The sequence below is a fragment of the Varanus komodoensis genome, unplaced genomic scaffold, assembly GCF_004798865.1.
Source record: "Varanus komodoensis strain SLA01 unplaced genomic scaffold, ASM479886v1 scaffold51, whole genome shotgun sequence".
Lineage (NCBI taxonomy): Eukaryota > Metazoa > Chordata > Lepidosauria > Squamata > Varanidae > Varanus > Varanus komodoensis.
In genome coordinates, this window is record NW_025336100.1 from 4,126,085 (window position 1) to 4,149,213 (window position 23,129).

The 23,129-nt window shown below is 41.9% G+C and overlaps 1 protein-coding gene across 3 annotated transcripts in view; it reads right to left on the reverse strand.

The window, feature by feature from the left end:
- The window catches only part of LOC123031909 (cytochrome c oxidase assembly protein COX18, mitochondrial-like), a 12,634-nt gene extending 5,098 nt beyond the window's left edge, over window positions 1-7,536 (reverse strand). Inside the window, exons 1-4 of one of the 3 annotated variants that reach the window (XR_006416417.1) lie at window positions 7,130-7,532; window positions 6,127-6,227; window positions 4,052-4,215; window positions 582-703 (exon numbers count right to left, since the gene is read on the reverse strand). Coding sequence is in view for 2 of the 3 variants with exons in the window: in XM_044447386.1 (XP_044303321.1) it covers window positions 582-703; window positions 4,052-4,215; window positions 6,127-6,227; window positions 7,130-7,483 (741 nt within the window). In the remaining variant the exon portion in view is untranslated. Of the gene's footprint in view, window positions 1-581; window positions 704-4,051; window positions 4,216-6,126; window positions 6,228-7,129 lie in introns of all 3 variants that reach the window. The other 2 variants (XM_044447386.1, XM_044447387.1) reach the window with 2 other exon arrangements.
- Window positions 7,537-23,129: the final 15,593 nt, after the last annotated feature.

Genomic DNA, 23,129 nt, shown 5'->3' on the forward strand with positions numbered 1-23,129 from the left:
AATAAGAGAACAGCTGGGACAAAATACTAGAGAATTGATGCTATTATTAATCTTACTACTATTCATTTATCAAGGAATTGGAAAACAAAAGGTGAATATGATATAGTTGACTAGTATAAAGTCTGGAAGATAGCTATTAATGATAAGTTAACTTGTGATATTAAATAGAAAAAAGGTTGGGTAAGTGAAAATAAATTTGAAAACATTTGTATTGTTTAATTATGTTTGTTACTGTATTAGTTGTATTGTATTGTTAGTTTAATAAAGACGTAAAAATAAATACAAAGGGTAAACAAATTGAAGAGTAGCCCAACTGTAGATAATCTCCACCAGAAAAAAGAACAAACTCACAGCAACACTATTTAAGAAGTTGAATGAAACAAAGCTATACAGTCCCAAAATGAAATTGAAATACTGGAATGGGTACTAAACAGTACCTAGGCAATTGCAATATTTTCACCCCAGTGTAGGAGTGCAGATGTACGAATTGTTGTACTTCTTGCAATGCAGTAAATTACAAAATAGTTAAAGAACTGTGACAGATACATTTTTTCAGCAGTCCCAGCTATAATCTTCCATACCTCCACTATCAGCAAATTGAGAGTTCCAAGAATGATCGGCAAAATCCATGTTGAATCAGGTACAGTGAGGTCCATAAACCAGAGTGTACCTCCTGTGGAAAGCTGCTCTTGAATGTAAGTCCCTGTTGAAAACATAATTGGCATATTTTTGCTATCTATATAGAATCTCACTATTTTCAGCAGTGATGGTGTTGAACAGATAGTTTGACTGAAGAACAAAAGAAATATGCCGCTCAAGTAGCAATGAATGGCAACTTCTGAGTCTTCCTTTCTGTTTCAGGGATATAGTACTCTTCCTGCTTCAACAAAAAGCTAGCACTAGCTGCATTTGAGGTTATTTTTAGTCTGGGGTCATACAAAAGCGCCTCGAACAAGAAAAATGCTGCATATGAAAAACCTTTCTTCTGGATTTTGCTTGCCATTTTAACGCAATTTTAACTCTGACCACGATTATCATGTACTTAAATAGCTCTATTCATCTTAACTCTACAAAGCATCAGTACAAGAGTAAATCTCTAACAATATTTTCAAAAATGCTATGAAGTAAAAAAAAATCATTAAAAATCATAGCAAAACTATACATCAATGGATCCTAATTCTGTTTCCACGCAGGTTTTACCTCTGACAATCTTTGCTTTAAAAAGAGATGGAGATGATCTGTACTGACTCTTTTGTCTTTTTTGCTTGGGGTACAAATATACCCCATGGAAGTATTCCTAAAGAGATTCTGGGGTATTTTTATGTCCTGAGCATGGTTTAGATTATCAAAAGGAGGGAAAAAGGTAAAAGGAAGGAGGCTGAAATTTGGGGATATATTAGACTAAGCAGTCTGTGACAATTTATGTAGGACTGTTTGCGTAAGCTATAGTAAATGAGCTAGGGAGCACCAATTACTCCACAATGTAGGATGAGGGATTTGCAGCCCCTGCAATCTATCACTGCACTTGGATTCAAAGCTACAAGCTGAGGCTAAAAGCTCATGCTGGTGAAAGAGCTCCAACCTTTCTTCTTGGATAGAGTACAAAATTTCAGCAAAGATTCCGATAATGTGCAACACCAGTTTAGAGCACTTTAAAAAAACTGTCAGTAACTTCAACTGATACAGTGTGCTAGATATGTGATGTCTGAGCTTCCAAATGCACAGTACAGTAATGTACCAGAGATTAAATAGTTGCATACAGTCTTTTGTGAGTAGCTTTTATTATCTTGCACTGATACCATCTCCCTTATCTATGCTGCTTTGTAACCACTGAGTCCAAATGACACCCCTGCTCTTAGCAGCACAAATTTAAAGTTCAGTAGGAGAATGTTCAGTAGGAGAAAGTCCAGTAGAGAGACATTGACTAGTCTGTATATAATGGCAGCAAATCATGGGTTAATTTAACCTTAAGGCTGCCGCAGTATGTGCCAGATATAAGCCTCTTACAATTTGAAAATGCAGCCTCCAACTGTAGATTGCTCTATGATGTGTGAACCCATTCAAAATTAATTTACTATGAATTCACTGAGGACAAAAAAAGTTCCTCTTGTCTGTTGCCTGAAAGAGATGTGAAGGAGACAGGCAACACCAGCAAGCAATTTTATATATAAAAAAGACTCTTTATTGTGGGTGCATGCTAACAGAGAGTGAACCCATCTCCAGTTGAGACCAGCTGCTAAATTGTCCCAATGGAGTTGCCAAATTTGTTGAAGACAAAAAAAGTTCCTCCTGTCTCTAAAGCCATCATTGTTTTGCACAAACCTTTTTCTTTTGAGTGTTAGCCTAGGTCTGCCTGAGGGGAATTCACCCTGCCCCGGATGAATTCTCTTGTCTTGTGGCTGAAAGCAGAGCCAAACAAACTCCTAAAAGCATTTGCACTTTGCATATGCTCAGGAGCTGCATGTGTGCAGCTTCTATAATTCTCACAAGTACTGATTGTTCTCTCTAGAGCATCTCTTTGTAGCAGGAAGAGCTAGCTACAGATTTCCTAGGTTTTAGGTTGGCTACCTCCAGAAAACCTGCAGTTTCACACAAACTCTTTCCCCCCAGAAACGATCAGCAATTTCTTCAACATCTGCTGTATTCTTTTCCTTATTTTCCCCTCCTTTTCCCTTATGCACTAAAAGCAAGTGCTAACTCTCAAGTTCATTATCCAAGAACCCCAAACTTGCCCAACATGCCAAGCACCCCAACAGTCAAGAGGACCACAAGCCCATCCCTATGTTAATGGGATGGGCCTGCAGCAATCACATGTTCTGAGGTAATCACATATTACTTGTGTAATAAAAGTAATGTATTATTACATTATACATTACATAATACACAATGTATTAATATTAGAGAAACAGGTGGCCATCATCAATCAGAACAATTATTTATATTTTCATCATAAAACATGAAATTCATCCACAATGAATTACACATCTGTGTGCACATTAGTCTGTCAAGCCAACATCAAGAAATGAGTATTTATTCAGCTGAACTGAATTGACAATACAATGAAAATTAGCAACAAATGCCAGTTTCACCACTGTCCTTTTCCCATTCAGAGGCAAGGGGAGAAAGCCAGTAGGGTTTGAAGCTCTGCTTTGATGGAATATCTACAGTGAGTATACAGGGGAACATGTGTTTCAAACCATGGGTTAACCACTGCGTTGCTTAGTCTATAAACAACTTCTGGTTTGGATTCAGACAAAATGCTCTGCAACCTATGAAGGAGCCAACAATGGGCTGTGCAGTCAAAGCAGAAGTGATGAGCTGTGAGAGGCAGTGTGCCCACCCACCCCAGTTCATGGCAATCACAAACCATGGATTGTTGAACGGCTTGCCGCTGTGTGTTAATGAGGTCATAGGGACCAAGAAAGAGGCAGCAAATCTGTAGGAAGACTTGTGCAACTCAGTTCTGCAGTTAAGAGATTTATGCCTAAAGGGGAACATGCTAAATAATGAGAAAATAACCAAGCAGCTAATCTATTTTAAGGTAGTAAGTTTCATAGGGATGGACTACTTTGTATATTATATTTTCGAATGATTAATTTTGAACAGTTCATCACATTTTTAATATTCTGCATTTAGTATTTTTTAACAAAGAGTGACAATTCCTTTTAAGAATTGCACTTTAAGGCAATTGTTGATGTCATGTGCTATAAAGTCATTTCTGACTTACAGCAAGCCTATGAGTTAAGGACTTCCAAAATGACCTACCCATGACAGCCCTGCTTAGCTTTTGTAAATTCAGGGCTGTAGCTTCCTTTAAGGAATCAATCCATCTTGTATTTGGCCTTTCTTTTCTTCTTCTGCCTCCCTATTTCCCTAGCATGACTAAAACAATTAATGTATTACAAAGAAATAGCAAAGATTGGCGCTAGGCTGTAAAGTAATTAACAAGATGTCTTAAACCTGAAATTAGACATTTTTGTTGAACTACTGGTTAAGAAAGGTATGTGGGACAAAACACATTCATTTGACAATGCAAGGTTAAAATCATTACCTTCAGATGTTCCGCTACCAACACTAAGGTTACGCAAAGCTACAGAAACGAAGACCCATAATGGAATCTGTATCCATATGAGCAGTGTGGCCTTGAAAGGGTGGCAATTATCTCGAACATACAGCTCTGAAACAATTCTCTTAAGATTCTTCTTGAAATAGAACCTGGTTGAGAAAACAAGCAAAATCCAATTCCACAGATGAACACTAAAACCTATATATGTACATTCAGAAGTATGTCCTCTTGAGTTTAGCAAGACACACACATTTGAGAGCATAGGAGTACATTCCTTTAAAAAGTTTTTCAGGTAGAAGCGTCAAGGATTTCATTCATGTTTATGACTGTCACGTAAATCTTTTCTTAAATATGACACACTTTTAATTTATATCAATAAGCTACATACAAAGCATTTTAATTTCTTGCATAACAGTGCCCGTTATTCATGCTACAAATGTTAAGTGTAAGAATGCTATATAAAATTTTAAAAAGTCACGACACACTAGTTTTATGTTTGGTATATTAATCTACTGGTTTTATTTGCCAATCTAATATTGAAATTCTTCAAATCCATGTTCAAGGAGCAAATCCACACCAGAAAAATAAATGTAATTCTGTTCATCACTGTGATGAATTGTAAGTCATCTGTAAGTCCATGGAATTTAAGGGGAGCTATTCATTATTATACAGTACAGTTTGCACATATTAGGGAAAAGTCACCGACAGATCTGAAAAGAACCAGAACTAGAAGACAGATGAGCTAGTGAAATCCTAGCGCTTTTACCTCTCGCTCATCCCTCTTACTTCCAGTTTTAATTTTTCTCTGAGCTGGTGTGGAAACAGCAGGAAAAAGTCAATATTAAAGCTGATAGCAAACAGCTAAATCCTAAAGACATGACCCCCCCTCTACTCAGAAATAACCCCCCCAATGAATTCAATGGGCCATTTTACAGTTTCTTTACACAGAACTGTAGTCTAAACATTTTTTACTTATCAACAATTTCCACTGATTTTCAGTAAGGTTATTTCCCAGGTATGCTTGACTAGAATTGCAGTCTGTCTTAACTTTATAGGCAATTTCCTAATCCTGGATCCTATGTATATTTACTTGAGTGAATTCAGTGAGACCTTAATCCTAAGTATATAGGATTGGTCCTTCAGAGAAGAAAAGGGTCTAGAAAAGTACCATAGCTAACAATACTTTCGTGTCTGTATGTTAGACACTGTAAATCATGCTCAGACAGAGAACACAGAGGTTTAGAGTTGAATACTAGGGACAGAATGGAGGAGATTATAAGCACTGTAATTTAAGAACTGTTGCCAGAGTTTGTTTTCTCCTCCCCTCCTTTCCATCTACTTTTCCTTTTGTGTCACGTCATGTCATGTCATGTCATTTTATTTTTATTTATTTAAAACATTTCTATGCCATTCCTATTTAGTCAACAACTCTCAGGATGGTTCGCAATATATTAAAAATGTAAAAACATAACAAACACAATCATAAACAATAACAAGAGAAAACCAATAAAATTATATTAAACAGAAGTCTTTTAGATTGTACATCTAAGAGCAGAAACTGCCTTGTTTTTTATTGTTCCATAAGCCACTCTTTAAGTCTTTTAACTGAAGAGTGGACAAAAGATGCTGTAAATAATATTAATAAAATGCAGGTATGAGGTGGTCATACTATTGTGGAAGTAAGGTCAGTTTAACAAAAACATTCTGAACAAAACAGAACAGCAAGAAGGTGATTAAACTAATCTTTAAAAGGAATAACGAAAACATATAAAAAGGTTTAATCAAAAGTACAGAAAAAGGAATTCTAAATCCTAGAAAAGTTTAGTGGACAGGACAAACAGCAACAGTGGGAATCTAAACTGGAATGCAAAATACAGAAGAAATAAACATTTCATGGGTGCACCATTATAGAACCACCATTCATCCACCATTCATATGTGAATCTTCCACAAATATCTGAAGGTGGTTTGCTGTGGTCATGACTAATCCAAATGGTAAATATGGAATAACTTTCATATCTACTACAACTGGATTAATTAGGGCACTGTGCAAATGCTTACCTGGCTGATTTTTCAGACCACTCCTGTTGTTTTGCACAAATTGAAACTTCATAGCGAAGACGCTTAGCCAAACTCTGAATTTCAGGCTGTAAATTTTCCAACTAGCTGAAAAGACACAGGTGCCTTTAGTGTAAATCAATAAATTACTGTTTTTTCAGGTCATCTTCCCTAAAGAGTCACAACTTTTAACACACAACCTTAATATTGGTCATCCTGAGTACTTGCAAAAGTGTGGGACTTCTGTTTATTAACATCACATTAATAAACTACTGCAGAAACAAAAGCTGCCCTCCAGAGAAATGAGGAACCTGTGGCCCTCAGAGCCTCCAAGTTTGACCCCTTGGAGAATTCCTACGTTATTTCCAACTCAGACTGGAGATAACAAAGGGGATGTGCGTGGCATTGGGCTCGGCCAGCACTGGTCAAAGTGCTGGTCAAGTCACAGTGGGGAGGCTGCATTCACTGATGCAATCTAGCTGGGCAAGGGTCTGGAAGGGATCTGGCAATTTGTTCCCATCACTCCATTCTGATTCTCTAGCCTTTTCATACATGGCTCTTAAAAGTTATACACGGAACAATGTCTGAAAGGATGGATGAAACGTTCTGGATAACAAAATATAAGTATCACATAATATGGTATTATGGGTATAACTGAGAAAGCTTTATACAGTGGCAAAAGAAAAAGAAGAGCAGCACAAAAAGTGCACCAAATCAAGTCAGAAGTATTCAATCCGGTGGGAAGTCAAGGACACCGACGAATCAAACTTCCAACTTCATACTGCATTCTTGTAGTTACAACTCATCTCTCAACAAAAAATCGAATACTGTCATTTAGTACATGGAGGCTCCAGCCGATTTCCCTTTTTCTTTCTCTCCTTTCTAAAAAAACCGACCTCCCCCCCCTCCCCGCTGCTTCCGATTTAAAAAGCGGGGCACGTTTTACCACCGCTGTGGAGGAACTCGGCAGATGCTTCGGAACTTCCCGGCCCCTCCTTGGACCCACCTTAGCGAGGACGCGGCCCTGCTGGGCGGCGAGAGGCAAGGTGAGGCCTGTGCGGAGGACGGCGCTGGCAGCTATCACTGTAGCCCACCAGGGAAGCCCCGACGCGGCCTGCAGTGCTACCAAGCCCGACTCCATCCACAATGCGGGCACCGAGGAAGACAGCGTCTCGTACCAGCCCCAGGAGGGCTCCCCGAGGCCTCCCCCGCCACCGACGGACGCAGGCGTGCTCAGGGGTCGAGCTCCTCCGCAGCACAGGAGGCGACAGGCAGGGTCACGCATCCCGCGCGCTACGGAAGAGACACCCCGCAGCGAAGACACAGCAAGAGACACCATCTTGCTCATCACGACGCGCATGCGCCCAACCCAGCAGCTGCCTTTCCCTGCTCCACGGAATCGCGGGCTCCCAAAAACTCCTCCTCCAGAGTTTGGATTAACGCTTGCAAGGGCAACTGCCGAGCACAATTGCATTCGGGTAGGCGGGGCCTTCCTCCTCCAGCCTGGCGCTCTCGAGAAGCGTTGGGCTACGATGCGTAGCTGGGGTGTGCCGACGCCAGCTAGAGCGAGGCAGCTGAGCTGAGCTGAGCTGTCCTGTCGTAAAAGGGTAGCGAAGTATTAGATTTTCAAGGTGCAAGGTTCACAGAAAGCTTACCTCTTGCAGTGTTTTAAAGCACCAAGGACCAACTATTGTGACGATTTTTTCTGTAAGAATAATGAATTAGAAGGATGATCAATTCTGTTCTTGTGGACTGGTTTTCCGACTAGGATCCGGCAGTCAGAGGAGGTTCCCTGCGTTTGAAAAAGGGAAGGGAAAAACGAAAAAAAAGACCCACAAAGAAAATACACATAGGACTTTTAGATTTTTATTTTTTAAATATTTAGAAACTTAAAGGTCACTCCTAATACAGCCTGTTTTTACTATCCCTGTAAAGAACACTGGGAGCTGTACCTAAGAGACTGGCTTATACCAGCCTGTCACACCGATCCGCAATTAAGGCTCGGAAATCAGTTTCTTGTCAGGGCAAATAGGTTTATTTACAACTGAATGCATGGATCCATGGGTGCCTAAAATAGGAAAGTGCATGCACGTCACAGCACCATAAAGAAAAGTTACATTTCACTCTAATTAGATGCCTTTGACAAGCCTTCTAAACTAAAGTTACCTTGAACAGGCTGGCCAGGTTAAGTAAACAAGAAGGTTACATGTGTGAACTTACAGGGTTAGGGAGGCACTTTAGCAAGCCTATAAAACGCAGAGATTACACTTTGACAGTTACCCACTAATGGAGTGGGGTCATCTGGTCTTCACCACCAGACACCGAGGCATCTTTTGATGTGTTTATGGCAAGGCAGTTAGGTGGGATGGTAAGAATTGCTTTTCTTTTTTTTCTTTTATTAAAATTTTAATACTAAAAAACATCATACATCACATACATAGGATTTACTGGGTCAACCCCCTACTACATATTTTTAACATTCTATAGTCAAATTCAAATCAGTTTATAATAATTTGAAAACATCTCTAAGTTTATGCCAAGTCCTGTTTCTCCAGCCAGTTATAGAAAGAATCCCAAGTTCGATAGAAGTCAGTGTCCTCTTTCTCCTTCAATGATAAAGTCAATCTATCCATTTCTGCACAGTCCAAGATCTTTCTTACAATCAGTTTCTTCGGTGGGTAGCTCCTCACTTTTCCAATATTGAGCAAATCCTCGCTGCTGTGATTAAGTGTAACATCAAATACATTTCCTGACTGTTAATATCTTCCAGTATGATGCCTAACAAGAAAACTTCAGGTTTAAAAGCAAAGGGTTTTTGTAATATTTCTTCCATCCATCTATGTATTTTAATCCAATACTTTTTCGCATTATCACAAGTCCACCACATATGATAAAAAGTACCCACTTTATGTTTACATTTCCAATATCTACTTGACATATTTGGAAACATCTTAGCTAATCGACTTGGTGACAAATATCATCTATAGAACATTTTATATACATTTTCTTTATACGAAGTTGCTAATGTTACCTTAATGTTCTTTCCCATAGTTTTTGCCACTTTTCTAGTTCAACATTAAATCCGAAATTTTGTGCCCATGTTATCATAGTTTTCTTGACCTGTTCGCCTTCCATTTTCCTGTCAAGTAAAAAATCATATAATCTTTTAATAATTTTATAATAATAATAATTAATAATTTTCTCATCTGTTTTAGGCATCACTTGATCAAACTCTTGGTGTTTGATCTTGGTGTCTTGGTGAAACCCCCATGCTTTACAATCTTTAGCATATCTTGATTGCTTCTGCACCTTATACCACCAGGAAATATTAAGTCCCTGTTCTTGTATTTCTTGATCCAGTTTCAGGCCACTGTCCTTATCCAAAATATTATCATATCTTATGATCCCTTCAAAGTTCAATACATTTGGATATACAAAAACTTCCATAGGTGAAAGCCATCTTGATAGTTTATTATACACTTTTAACTTTAGTTTTTCCCACACTGACATTAATGATCTTCTAATAAAATGACTCAGAAAAGACCCATGTGACTTAGCTTTCTCGTACCACATATAAGCATTCCAACCCATCTGCAAGTCATGACCTTCAAGATACAAAATTCTCTTATTTTGCAAAGTTATCCATTCTTTTACCCAAGTTAAGACAGACGCTTGATAATACAACATGCAGTCGGGAAGACCAAAACCTCCATTCTTTTTAGCCTCCTGAAGCATTTTTAATTTAATCCTTGGTTTCTTTTTTTTTCCAGATAAATCTCAAAATTTGAAAATTTAGGTCATCAAAGAATTTTTTATCAATTTTTACGGGAATCATTTGGAACAATAACAAAAGTTTAGGTAATATATTCATTTTAACAAGTGCTATTCTTCCCATCAAAGATAATTGTAAATTGGCCCATTTTTCCAAATCACCTTTAATATCCTTCAATAATTTATCATAATTATCTTCTTTCAAAGTAGTACATTTGGCTGTAAGATAGATTCCCAAATATTTTTTTAACAATCTGCAAATCTACTTGTTCCTGGAGTCTTTCTTTTTGGTCTCGTGTAAAGTTTTAACTAACAGTTTCGTTTTTTCTCTATTTATTTTCATTCCCGTAACCTCACCATATTCTTCAATCCGTTGTAAAAGTCTAGGCATTGTTACAAAAGGTTCCTCCTTTATGAAGACCAAATCATCAGCGAATGCTTGCAATTTATAACTTTTGCCCCTAATTCTAGTGCCTTTGATGTCCTCGTCATCCCTAACACTTCTATTCAGTACCTCTAAAATCAAAATAAACAACAGAGGTGACAACGGACATCTTTGTCTTGTGCCCTTTTGGATCTCTATAGGGTTTGAAAGTTCTCCATTAATTAAGATCCTGGCCGACTGTTTTTGATAAATACTTGATATCACATTCATAATTTTTCCCCAAACTCCATTTGAATCATCTGTTGCTTCATAAATTGCCAACTGACATTATCAAAAGCTTTCTGGGCATCCATAAACGGTAAAGCCATTGGTTTTTCAATAGGTATCTCATAATATTCTAACATATCCAAGATAGTTCTCAAGTTAGTCTTCATTTGTTTTTTTGGCAAAAAGCCATTTTGGTCTGGATGAATAAAGTCTATTAGGAACTTCTTTAGTCTTTCTGCCAGTACAGAGGCAAACATTTTGTAATCCACATTTAATAATAATATGGGTCTGTAGTTTTGAATCTGTGTTACATCCATATCTTCTTTCAGTATTAATGTGATATTTGCCTCAGTCCAAGTAGTTGGTATTTTAGCATTTAACAATGCTTCATTGAATATATCTTTTAAGAATGTAGCAAAAATTGCTTCAAAGGATTTGGAAAACTCGGCTGGCAGTCCATCCAGGCCAGGAGTTTTGTCATTCTTTTGTTGCTTAATTGCTTCTATTACTTCCGTGATTGTTACTTCTTGATTCAGTAGTTTTTGATATTTTTCTGGTAGTTTTAGTAATTCTCCCTTTCGAATGTATTCTTTAACTTTCTCGATTGGAATCTCCTCCTTCTGATATAACTTTGTAAAAAAGTCTTTCGCTATTTTCTTAATTTGTGCACCCTGTATATATAATCGTCCTCCGTCTTTCAGTCTCACAATCAATCTCTTCTCTTTTTCTTTCTTAACTTTATATGCTAACCATCTCCCTGGTTTATTAGCATTTTTGAAGAAGTTCTATTTGGTCAACTTCATTTGTTTAGTAAGTTCATTTGTGTCCAAGAGGTTTAACTTGTGCTTTAAAATATTTAATTGAGACTTAAGACTTTCTTTTGATGGGTCTTCCTGCAGCTCTTGTTCCTGTTTCATCAACTCCTCTACTATCACTGCTTGTTCGTGTTTTTTCTTTTTATTTATTTGCGCTGAGTATGTTATTATCACTCCCCTGGCATAGGCTTTAGCTGTATCCTAGACATTCTGTAAAGAAGTTTCTTCTGGTTTGTTTATTTGAAAGAATACTTGCATTTCTTTATTTATCTTTTCTGTAAATTTTTTATCTTTTAGCAACTCTTTATCTAGACTCCATCTGGGCGTCCTTATGGTTCCTTTTAGTGATAAAAATACCAGGCTATGATCTGCCCAGACATTTGCCTCTATTTCAGCTTCTATCAGATCTGGTACTAAGTCTGGAGTTATCCAAACCATGTCAATTCTAGACCACGACCTGCGCCTATTTGAATAAAAAGAGTATTTGGCAGAAGATGGGTTTTTGTGCCTCCAAGCATCTATCAATCTAAAGTCTTCAATCATGTTAGAACAAGACTTTGGGAGTATCCTCCTACCCTTTTCCCCTTTACTAACTTTCTTAAAGAATTGCTTTTCGGAGTACAGCTTTCCCCCCTTTTTACCATCCCGCCAAACTGCCAAGTATAACATGACCCTGCATGTATTTGAGTCAACACAGTCAGGTAAAACCATGGCTCGGCCCACTGACGGTGCCCCCCCCAGGGTGTTTTGTCCACAGGGGTTGTCATCATATGAGTACTCTGTATACTACACAACTCATGACAACAGCATCTTTTTCCACCACGCCTTACCAAAAATGCTATCGCACCAGTGCATGTATATAACTGTGGTGTTTTTACTATGTGGCCTCCCTCTGTCTAACCATTCTTGAGGTATTTTGGGGTGCCACAATTGGCTACAGCTTCTAGCAAAAGACAGATTCCTCCTGACCAGGGAGACAGGCCACCAAGCCCCTGCAGCTTCACCTTGAAGGTGCAGACTGCCTGTGCAGGTGAGGGCCATTTAGATAGAAAAACACAGAAGCACAAAAGCAGAGCAATTCCGATGGGTCCTCCTGGGGCAACCAGTCTGACCCCTGGCTCCAGCCAGCTCTGTTCATGACATGTCTGCCTTATGCATGTCTGAGAAATACTAGAATAATTGTTGGCAAGCTCTGCCAGTAACAGCCTCAGTTGGAGAACCAAGAAAGCAATCCTCCCAAGCCACTTTTACCAGAATGAAATGTAAAGCATCTTATAAAGCATTGAGCTTTTAAATGTGATGCTCCAAAGAAACAGTTTTGTCTTCCACAAGTGTTGCAAACCCTGTCCTGCTTGCCAGCAGTGCAATGTCTAGCAACTTTGTCTGGCAAGTTGCTGTAGTTGAGCTTTGTATGTCTGAAATGGCATCAGCTGTTTCACTACAAACATTGAATGCAGATACTAGCACTCTAATGTCATGGTGATTTGGGAAAACTCCAACTGGTGGAAGAACGGCACAGAGAAACGAATACCCCACCCCCCTTTTTGACAATGTCTTCCACCACTGTTTGAACTACTTCTCTGCAGGTAGGGCAAGCGCCCCTGGGGAATTCTGTAATAATTCAGAGATTGGGGACAAGATGTCCAGTGCCCTATCCTTCTGTAGGGAAAGCCATGAAAGCCTTCTGGCTACTAACCCTTTAAGTCCCATGGGTGATTTCCATGGTTAGAAAGCAAATCTATGTTGTGAAACTGAGTCCAGAGATCCCTGTAGAGGGTTTTCTCCTGTGGGGGTTTGTATTTGCCAATGTGAGCCATTGAGCTAGGCATGTTTGCTGACCTCCATCTTTTGGCCAGCACCAAGTTTTCTTGTACCCCTAGTGTATATTCCAGGCTGTACCAAGTTGCACTTACCAGCCCCATTTGTGTGAATAATGCATAGCAGTCAGCATCCACATGTGGTTGCCCATCCAAGCTGCAGGCCAGGGCCTTTTCAGCTTAGCAAAAACAAAGCCACATGCTAGCCACCGCACCAAATTCTCTCTCACACACAGGGAGCCTATTCCAGCATATGCCAATTGGCTGTAAGGTTGCTGCTAGTCCACCATCCTCACCCCAAGTGGTAGAGTGCTTTCAGTGGTCCTTACCTGTAGCAGCTTCACACAGAAATTCTTTTCCCTGTGAACCTGTGAAATCTTTTTTTTAGACAAATATTATTTCTTTCCTTTTACTTTCCTTTAGCTGATCTGGGACAGCATGTGCATGCCCTTCTGTAATCTACATGTCTGTTTTACCTGGTCCTTGGAGGGAATCCAGACATATAACATGCTCCAGGTGTAAGAAATCCATGCTGGGTTTTCACCAGTGCTACTAAAGCATAAACATTCTATTACACACTGAACCAGTATTCTAAAACTGAAATCAGAGAAATTAGGAAATCCACTGTTTTCTTCTTACAAGGACAGATGGTATAGAAGGGAGTAACAAAATTAACAGAAGTAAACAGAGACAGCCAGAGTAACAACGAGGCTTCGGCGAATGGGGCGGCATAAAAATGTTTTAATAAATAAATAAATAAACTTCAAGCAACTCCCCCTCTTTCCTTCAGCGTTATCGTCTAGGCTACTTAGCATTAGGCAAATGCTAGTCTCTTTGATCTAAATCTTCAAGCTGGAACCCAATCCTGGTCCCTGATAGGCTGCTTTTCTTCGGGGCTCTTCTCCCTTGCCCCCTCCAGTTGTGGGCCCTTGACTGACCCTGATGTCAGCTTCTTCTCATCCTGGTCTGTTATGCTGCTGATCCTCCCTTGCAGGGTTGGTGTTTGAGCAGGAACTTCAGGTCCTCCATGAGTTCCATGGTCCTCTGGTCTCCCTGTGGTTTTTGGAGCTTTTTTCAGCCTGGTGTAGTGTCCCCACGTAGGCACACCCTCAGATCTCACTGCTGTGTAGCGAGGGGCACCTGGCCGCGGTCCTCGCACTGCATCAATGGCCTTCAGGCAGTCCAGTCTCAGGTGAGTCAGCTGATGTAAGCAAGCAGTCCCCCTTCCCTTGTGTCATGGCAAGCCGTAGGCAGCAACCAGCCAGTGGCCACAGCTTCACACACTGCAGGCAGGCAGTTAATCAGGCACGGCTGCTTTGGCCTTGCCAGGCAGCCAGCATGGCCACTCTGGGCTCGGAGAAGGAGTGGTGCTGGCCAGCTAGCCATTGCCGCAGTAGGACGGGAAGAAATGCCTGCCGAGTCTGGTGCTGGAGAGGACCAGCTCCAGCCCCCCTCCCTCCTTTTTCGCACTTCCATGTCAGTAGTTGCCCTGTGCTGGGGAGCAGCCATGAGCGTCCCAAGAAAGCACTGGCTGCCAGTTTTGCAAGCCTGAATATATATAGCACCATAGTGGGAGTCTGACAAACCGCCTTCTTCCTTTCTTGTGGCAGCTGAAATCCCCCCCCCCCCGAAAGTCAGAAAGCCAGATACTGTACCTGTCCTTGTGAGGTTTGCATCTTTTTCCTTGGTGACCCAACGAAATCCAGCAGATGTGCACTGGTCTGTGACTTCAGTGGCAATTAAAAGGTTGTTCATATACTGTAGTAAGAACAGCATTAAAGTCTCTGGTCCATCTAGACAAGTCCCTAGCCAGTGTTTGAGAGAGAGGTGGGTGAATTCCCTCCTCCCCTGAGCGAGGGTGGTTAGGCACAGCTGGCTTTTCCTCTAAGCTGTTTCCAAAAACTGCACCTCATCCCCAGCATTCTCAGAGATCTGTACACAAGGCTTAGTGCACGGGCATCCAGTGCTTAGTGCACAAAAACTTGGAGAACAGAACTTAATGCAAAGCAAAAACAGAAAGCAATGGAAGGATCTTAGAAGAACATTAGCACAGACGCGCACGCACACACAAGGAGGAAGAGGAAAGTGGATAGCAGCACTGATTACAAATTGAGAATTTAAACACCAAATCCCAAACCTTTTGACCACTTCAAACAATGAGGCTGGCTGGTCCATGACTTTCCCAATAGTAGCTAATCAAAGCACAGGCAGACAGAGTTCCCGTAGCAAACTGAGCGCCTCTCTCTCTCTCTGAGAGGGAGCAACTTGCTAGCCCGAGAAACCCCTGCTTTCTTTTCTTTCCTGGGTCCTAAAGGTAGCCAGTTTGAAGGGCTGAACGGCTGGTGATTCCAAACCGTAGCCATTGGGCTAGGATTCAACTGCCCATTTATGCCTTCCTGGCCATGAAAACCATTATTGCACCCAGACATGGTGACAGAATCCCCAGAGCTCCTCACATCACCAAACCCATACTCATGCTGCGCTGCTGGCTTTTGGAGGGGAGAGAGTGAGTTCTACTGTCCCTCTTCTTTTCTGTCCTCCCCCAGTGGAAACCAGCCTGCACTCTTCCAGCAAGTTCAGACTGTCAATGTAACAAACGCTTGCGCAGGAGCTCGAGCTGTTAACCCGGTATGCTGATAGTTAAGTTGCAACTGTTCTGAAAAGAGCCTGAAAATCGATAGACCTTTCAGGTGGCCCACTGTCCAATTGATGTTGGGGCCAAATAGAATTACAGTCGACAATGAATTTCTTTTTCTTTGAGATGGAATCTCTTTTGAAATTTTTCCCATTTCTCAAAAGACAACCCAGAGGTGTGCACATTTGTTTTGACTTACCTTGACCCATTGAACTAATGGAGGAGACAGTATTCCAGATGAGATATTCAAAATCCTAAAAGATGGTGCAATTAAAGTGCCACACACAGCATGCCCAAAGAGGGGCAATGCCAAAGATTTTTCCTACAAGCTAGGCTCCAGTAGTAAGTGGACCAAGTAGTACCAGAAGTACAAACAGGGTTTCAAAGAGGCAGAGGAACTATAGATCAAAATACCAACATACATGGAGGAAGCTAGAGAGTTCCCAGAAAAGCATCTACTTCTGCTTCATTGATCATGCTAAAGCCTTTGATTGATTGATCACAACAAATTGTGGTAAACTCTTACAGAGATGGGAGTACCAGACCATCTTATTTGTTTCTTGAAAAACTTGTCAAGAAGCAATAGTGAGAATTAGACATAGAACTAAGATAGGTTCAAAATTGGGAAGGAATACAGCAAGGCTGTATATTGTCCCCCTGCCTATTTAACTTATATGCAGAGCACATCATGCGAAAGGCTGGGCTAGATGGATCACAAGTTGGAATTAAGATTCCTGGGAGAAATATTAACCATGTCAGATATGCAGATTATACCACTCTAATGACAGAAAGTGAAGAGGAATTAAAAAGCCTCTTGATGCAGGTGAAAAAGGAGAGAACAAAGTTGGCTTGAAACTTAATATCCAGAAAACTACGATCATAGCATCTGGCCCTATCAATTTCTGGCAAATAGATGGGGAAGAGATGGAGGCAGTGACAGATTTTATTTTCCTGGGCTCCAAGATCACTGCTGACAGGGACTTCAACCAAGAAATGAAAAGACGGTTGCTCCTTGGGAGTAAAGCTTACTAAAGATCCTTGGGAGTAGACAGCATACTAAAAAGCTCCTTGGGAATAGACAGCAAACTAAAGCTCCTTGGGAGTAGACAGCATACTAAAAAGCAGAGACATCACCCTGCCAACAAAAGTTCATATAGTCAAGGCCATGATTTTTCCAGTTGCAATGTATGCCTATGAAAGCTGGGCCATAAGGAAAATGCCTAAGAATTGAGGCCTTTGAATTGTGGTGCTAGAGAAGACTCCTGCAAGTCCCATGGACTGCAAGGAGATCAAACCAGTCAGTCTTAGAAGAGATCAACCCTGACTGCTCTTTAAAAAGCCAGATCCTAAAGATGAAACTCAAATACTTTAGCCATCCAATAAGAAGGAAGGACTCACTGGAGAAGAGCCTAATGCTGGGAACAATTGACTCCAAAAGAAGATGGCAGAGAAAGCAATGGGGTCACTTAGGCAATCGGAGTGAACTTGAGTGGGGGGGGGTGCTCACACACTAATGTGGGATCCTCTTCTCTCAAACCCAAACCAGGTCTAGATCCTGGCCAGATTTCACTTTATCTGTACCAACAAGAATCTCCAAAAACCTCCTTTCCATTCAAGGAGTCCCCTTCCGCTTTGTTCGAACTAGCCTCATCCCATAGAGTTCAACTCTACTCAGGAGTCACTGGTTGTCAGGCAGGGAAGGGCAGCTTGCTGGACTCTAACCAGAGGCTTTCTCTCTCTACCTGTGGCAGAATGTAATCGTTTGCATTCCTATATGCTAGACAGACTTCACCCCGTGCCTTATCCCAAAATGGAGTTTAATTTTACTTCTGTAAAGACCATCTCAGCCATGAGTTTGACATCCCCCTATGAAGGTTTGAGTGGTCTGAAAAAGCAAGCTCAAGTAGGCTGTTGAGGCTGCCCGAAGACGTTTCCCTTATTTTGGCCAAGTCCAACAGAGTATGATGGGGGAAGCTCTCGTGGGAGTGTTATTTCTGAGAGCAAAAGGGACCCTGTTTCAGTGTGTCCCTGCTCTGTGATTTGGTCTGCTTTGCTGTCAAAGTTACAATCCTTTAGTCTGCATGGAATGGAATGCAGATATATAGAAGTGGCAAAGAAAAACACCTCCGTATAATTTGTGGATCGGTGCGGCTGCGCAAGAATTGGTTGAGAGGGACCCTGGGAGCCTCCGGGAATGAATGAGGGTCACACAGCAGACAACTCTCACACTGGCCAGACCCGTACCCAAAAAGACCTGATCAGATACTTACATCCCTGGAATCCAGTAATACCAGCCAAATGGGGTTCCCCTCAGGCAATTGCCAACCAGAAACTGTTGCCCCGCAGGAGTCGAAGGCCTCCTTTCACAGCCGGTATCTTGCCAGGATACCCAAAGATCCTCTACGCTAAAAAGAGAGTGTGCCGGCTAGAGAGGATCAGAGGGTCCTGGCTCACGGTCGCTTGTGTGGAAGCACAGCGTCTCCCTGATTCCGTCCTGTCGGCTGTGACCCCAGGGAACAGAAGAAGGACTCTTGTCCCTTCTCCCCGCCTTCTCCACCAGAAAGCTGTCACACCGACCCACAAATTAAGGCTCGGAAATCAGTCTCTTGTCAGGGCAAATAGGTTTATTTACAACTGAATGCATGGATCCATGGGTGCCTAAAATAGGAAAGTGCATGCACGTCACAGCACCATAAAGAAAAGTTACATTTCACTCTAATTAGATGCCTTTGACAAGCCTTCTAAACTAAAGTTACCTTGAACAGGCTGGCCAGGTTAAGTAAACAAGAAGGTTACATGTGTGAACTTACAGGGTTAGGGAGGCACTTTAGCAAGCCTATAAAACGCAGAGATTACACTTTGACAGTTACCCACTAATGGAGTGGGGTCATCTGGTCTTCACCACCAGACACCGAGGCATCTTTTGATGTGTTTATGGCAAGGCAGTTAGGTGGGATGGTAAGAATTGCTTTTCTGAGTACAAGCCCTTCAAAATTGCAGAGTAGTGCAACATTTTATTTTGAGGAACCTGTGTGTGTAAGAGGGATCTGAAGAGTGTGACAAAGTAGCAGTGCAATTAAGTGTTATAGTACAGAATTCATGCAGGTGGTTTTGGGAATCACTGCCTACCTCTATTAATGTTTTCCTATTTCTCCTCATAGAGAAGAAAGCAGTGAGTGTAGAATTCTGATGTTTAAAATGCCCTAAAGGGAAATTTAATTACACCACTTCTGGTACTGCCTTTTCAGTTGCCCTGCCTCCTCCACTACAGGTACTCCTACCATACAAAATTAGAGTATTTGGATAGTTTAACAGCATCTTTAAAAGGTCCATGCTTTCCTCTCATGTGAGAGCAGATGCAAAAAAGTTTAACTTACAAAAGTAGATGAGTTCTTATACCTGGTCCTATAGGAGTGGGATGCCCCTGACTTTCAAGAATTTGGCAGTTGGACTAGCACTGGCAGACTACAGGAATAAACTAGCATTTTAAATTGGTTGCATAGGAAGGACAAAGCAGGAAGATGACCCTGCCCCCATTGGAACCTTGGACTAAAGAATAAAGGGATTATCTCCTGTTCTAGAGATGTGGCCTAATTCTTGGAGGAACAACAGCAAGAAGTGACAGGAATCAAGAAAGATGAGTACGATTGAAGGCAAGCAACAAGACCTCACCTCCAGCTAAGAATACAGATCAATATGATGTTGGATCATCCAAAGACCCCTAGAAAGAAAGCCCTGAGACACCACTAACTGATACAGTAGTACCTCGGCTCACGAACGCCTTGGCTCACAAACAAATTGGGTCACAAACAAAAATTACTGAATATTTTTTACTTGGGAAGTGAACACCGCTTTGGGTGGCGACCAAGATCACAGCCATCCCCTCCCCACTCCCCGGTGGGGAGATGGCCATGATTGCAGTTCCATTCGTGCAGGGAAGGCATCCATGATCAGAGGCGCGTGGCTGCAGGAAAGACGGGAGCAGCAAAGCAGAGCCGCTGGGAGATGGCTGAGATCCTGCCTGTCTTTCCTGCAGGAGTGTGCCTCTGATCCGGCACACCTTCCCTGCACAAAAGCAACTGCAATCCATGATCAGAGGTGTGCAGCTGCATGAATGACAAGTGGATTCTTGGCGATCTCCCCCATTCCTCTGATTTGCTGCACCTGTCTTTAGTGCAGCCGCATGCCTCTGATCACGGACGCCTTCCCTGCACGAACGGAACTGCAAACGAGGCCTCTCCCCACCCCCAGCGCACCGTTTGCCCCCATCTCTCCCTCCCCCAGTGCGCCCGTGATCGCGCCCGTCTTTCCCCCCAGCGCACCAGGATGACAGGCAAGGGATGAGAGGCACGTGCAGGGATGACAGGCACAATCTCAGTCGTGCTGGGGGGGGGGGGCGCGGGGAGATGGTCGTGCTTGTGCTAGGGGTGGGGGTGGGGAGATGGCCGCGATCTTTGTTGTCACTTTGCTTCACATTTTTGTGATTTAAAAAATGGTTACAGAACGGATTAGCCTTATTTACATTGAACCTTATGGGAAAATTTAACTTGGCTCACAACCAATTTGGGTCACGACCAGAGTCCTGGAACGGATGAAGTTCGTGAGCCAAGGTATCACTGTACTTTGTAGAGTGCAAGTTTTAGAGGCGGCTCATAACATGTGTAGGCTAAACACAAGAGACCCTGATATACACAAGCCCAGGTTTTTTAGACCAGCCTGGTGTGAGTTGAATGTTATCTGAGATGGTGGTGAGGGGTCACCCATGGACAGTACACAGAAAAAGAAGAGCAGAAAACCAAGATCAGATCCCCAAGGTTCTCCAGCAGAGAGGACAGATGAGGAATATTTCCTCCTATGGAAATATTCTGAAAAAGTAATTAGGTAGGTAGGACCCAAGGCATAAACAGACTCAAGCAGTTGAGTTGTATCAAAGGCCAAGAAAAATAGAAACTGAATAAGGGTGCTTTTGGATTTTTCAGTGAGCATCAGGAATTCAACTGGGATGGCAGTTTCAGTCAAGTGCAGAGGATGGTGATCTGAGTTGGACAAAAGCAGAGAAATATCAGCTGGATAGGTTCCAAATAGGTTCCATCAGGTGCTGTCAATACAATTGTCTCTGGAACCTGGTGATTGTATTCCCACCCCATGCTAGAGTCTGAAATTTGGTGGCCTGGGACTTGAGACAGCTTTTCCGATTGCACCATCTAATCTGGAATGTCCTCCCCAGTGGAGCCTTGCAGCTACATCTTTTTTTTACCTTTTCAAGAGACCTTTTGGTCTGGATTAGTAGATGCTATAGTTATGACTGTTTTACATTTGTGATGGTTTTCCATTTCCCTTGCAGCTGTCCAAGAATACCTCTTCAGGCTGTAAACAAGGTTCTTTTGCCTGTGAGGTGCTGCCATTCCTGAGGGGCCTGGATGGCACCTTTGTCACTTCCCTTTGGGAACATCAGCACCATTGTAGGTGTGTGAACTCCAGCAGTGAGATGATGATGCCCAAGGATCAGATGCTATTTTCTTATGTCAGAAACTGGATTGGATGCCCCTGGCAGTGTTGATGCATCCACAGGGACCCTGACAGGGTTTTGCCTGGTTTCGTGTTGGCCCTCAGGGAGGCTATGAATCTTCATGAGGGAGAAAGTGGTATCCCCTAGTACTCTGGAAATTTCAGAGTTCTGCTTAGGGTTCGATGATTCCCTGCTTACACTGTCAGATGCAAAATTACAAGAGCAGAAATGAATATGAGACAATCCAAAGGGACTCCTGGGTGTTCCCACCATTTCTGCAGCAGGGACAAAAGGAAGGTGAATCTAGTTGCCTGCGTGACCAACTGGCTAATGAATGAACCAATATGGTGCAGCCTAGTCACTCAGGTGGCAATTTGGGAACCCTACCACAGCCTAGCTAGAAAGCTTGTTAATTGGGGTCCCAGGTATGGTGTATCCCAGCCACCTTAACCCTTCATGCAGGTGGATTCATTTTCTATATACCTACATAAGCTCAAGAGTTGAAGAATAGTACTTCACTGCCAGTCACCATTTGTTGACTGAAACAATGACTTCATATTTCTTGTCTCTCATGATTAGATGTTTTATCTCCATCTTGTTCTAATAGCAACCCGATACAAAACACTTATGTAGTGATTATGTACTGAAGGATTTTATGAACCTGAAGTAATGGTCTAGTGTACTGGTTAGTAGTGGGAGCTAGGAATTCGCTAAACCTGAGTCTCAGCTCAGCCACTTATTCACTAGGTGGCCTATTTGTCATCTGCCATTCTCACAGGACAGTTAGTTGCCACCCCTATCCAGCTGGGGCAACTCTGCTTATTCTGCAGACATTCCCTGGCCCTGATCTGATGCTGTCATTTGCTGACCTCTCACCCCCTTGTCTGCTGTTCTCCATAATTTTGCCCTACATGGCCACCGACACCTGCCTGGAGTCTTTCTGTGGTCCTCTACACTCTTACCAAGAAACCGAGTCCCTGGTCACCACAGATATGCAGGTTGCATACCTAACTGTAGTTCTTCGAGTGGTCATCTGTGCACTGTTCATACATATGGGTGCTGTGCCTGCACAGTGCTTTGTTTGGGAAGATTACCTAGCCTAGAACTTTACACGGGAGCTCCACCCCCTCCTTCCGCCATTTTGTCAGTTAACTTTCGACCATTGTTTGCGAGGTACATTGGGCTCTCTAGCATTCTCCTGTTTGTTGCTTTTCGTGTGCCTTAGAACTCTTGCTAATATTTCTTGCAAACCATCGTCTTGTTCTCATTCCTTCACAAATTCTATCAATTTCTTTGCCTTCACTTGTTTTCCAGTCTTTTGCACCCCCCTTCCCTCCCATCTTAGTATCTCACAAAAAGATACAACCCACCCTTCCATCCACAAGATCTATGCCTCCTGTCATGGAAGACTGCCTTTTTGGTGGCTATTGTTGTGTTCTTCTGAGTAAACACACTGCTTCAATGTTCCTTTTCACAATGCTTTATTGTTATACCTTCTTACTGCCAAACATCCCTGAGTTACCGAGTAAGTTATGGAACGCACTCCCCAGAGAGGTCCGCCTGGCGCCGTCGTTATTTGTTTTTCGCTGCCAGGCGAAGACCTTTTTATTCAAGCGGCATTTTAACTGTTAACATTATTGGTTTTATCTGGCCAGGGCGGCTTATTTTATACTGCATTGTTGTATTTTAATTTAATATTTATATTTTTAATTTATATTATGATTATTTTAACTTAATGATGTGAGCCGCCCCAAGGCTTCGGCGAATGGGGCGGCATAAAAAATGTTTTAATAAATAAATAAAATAA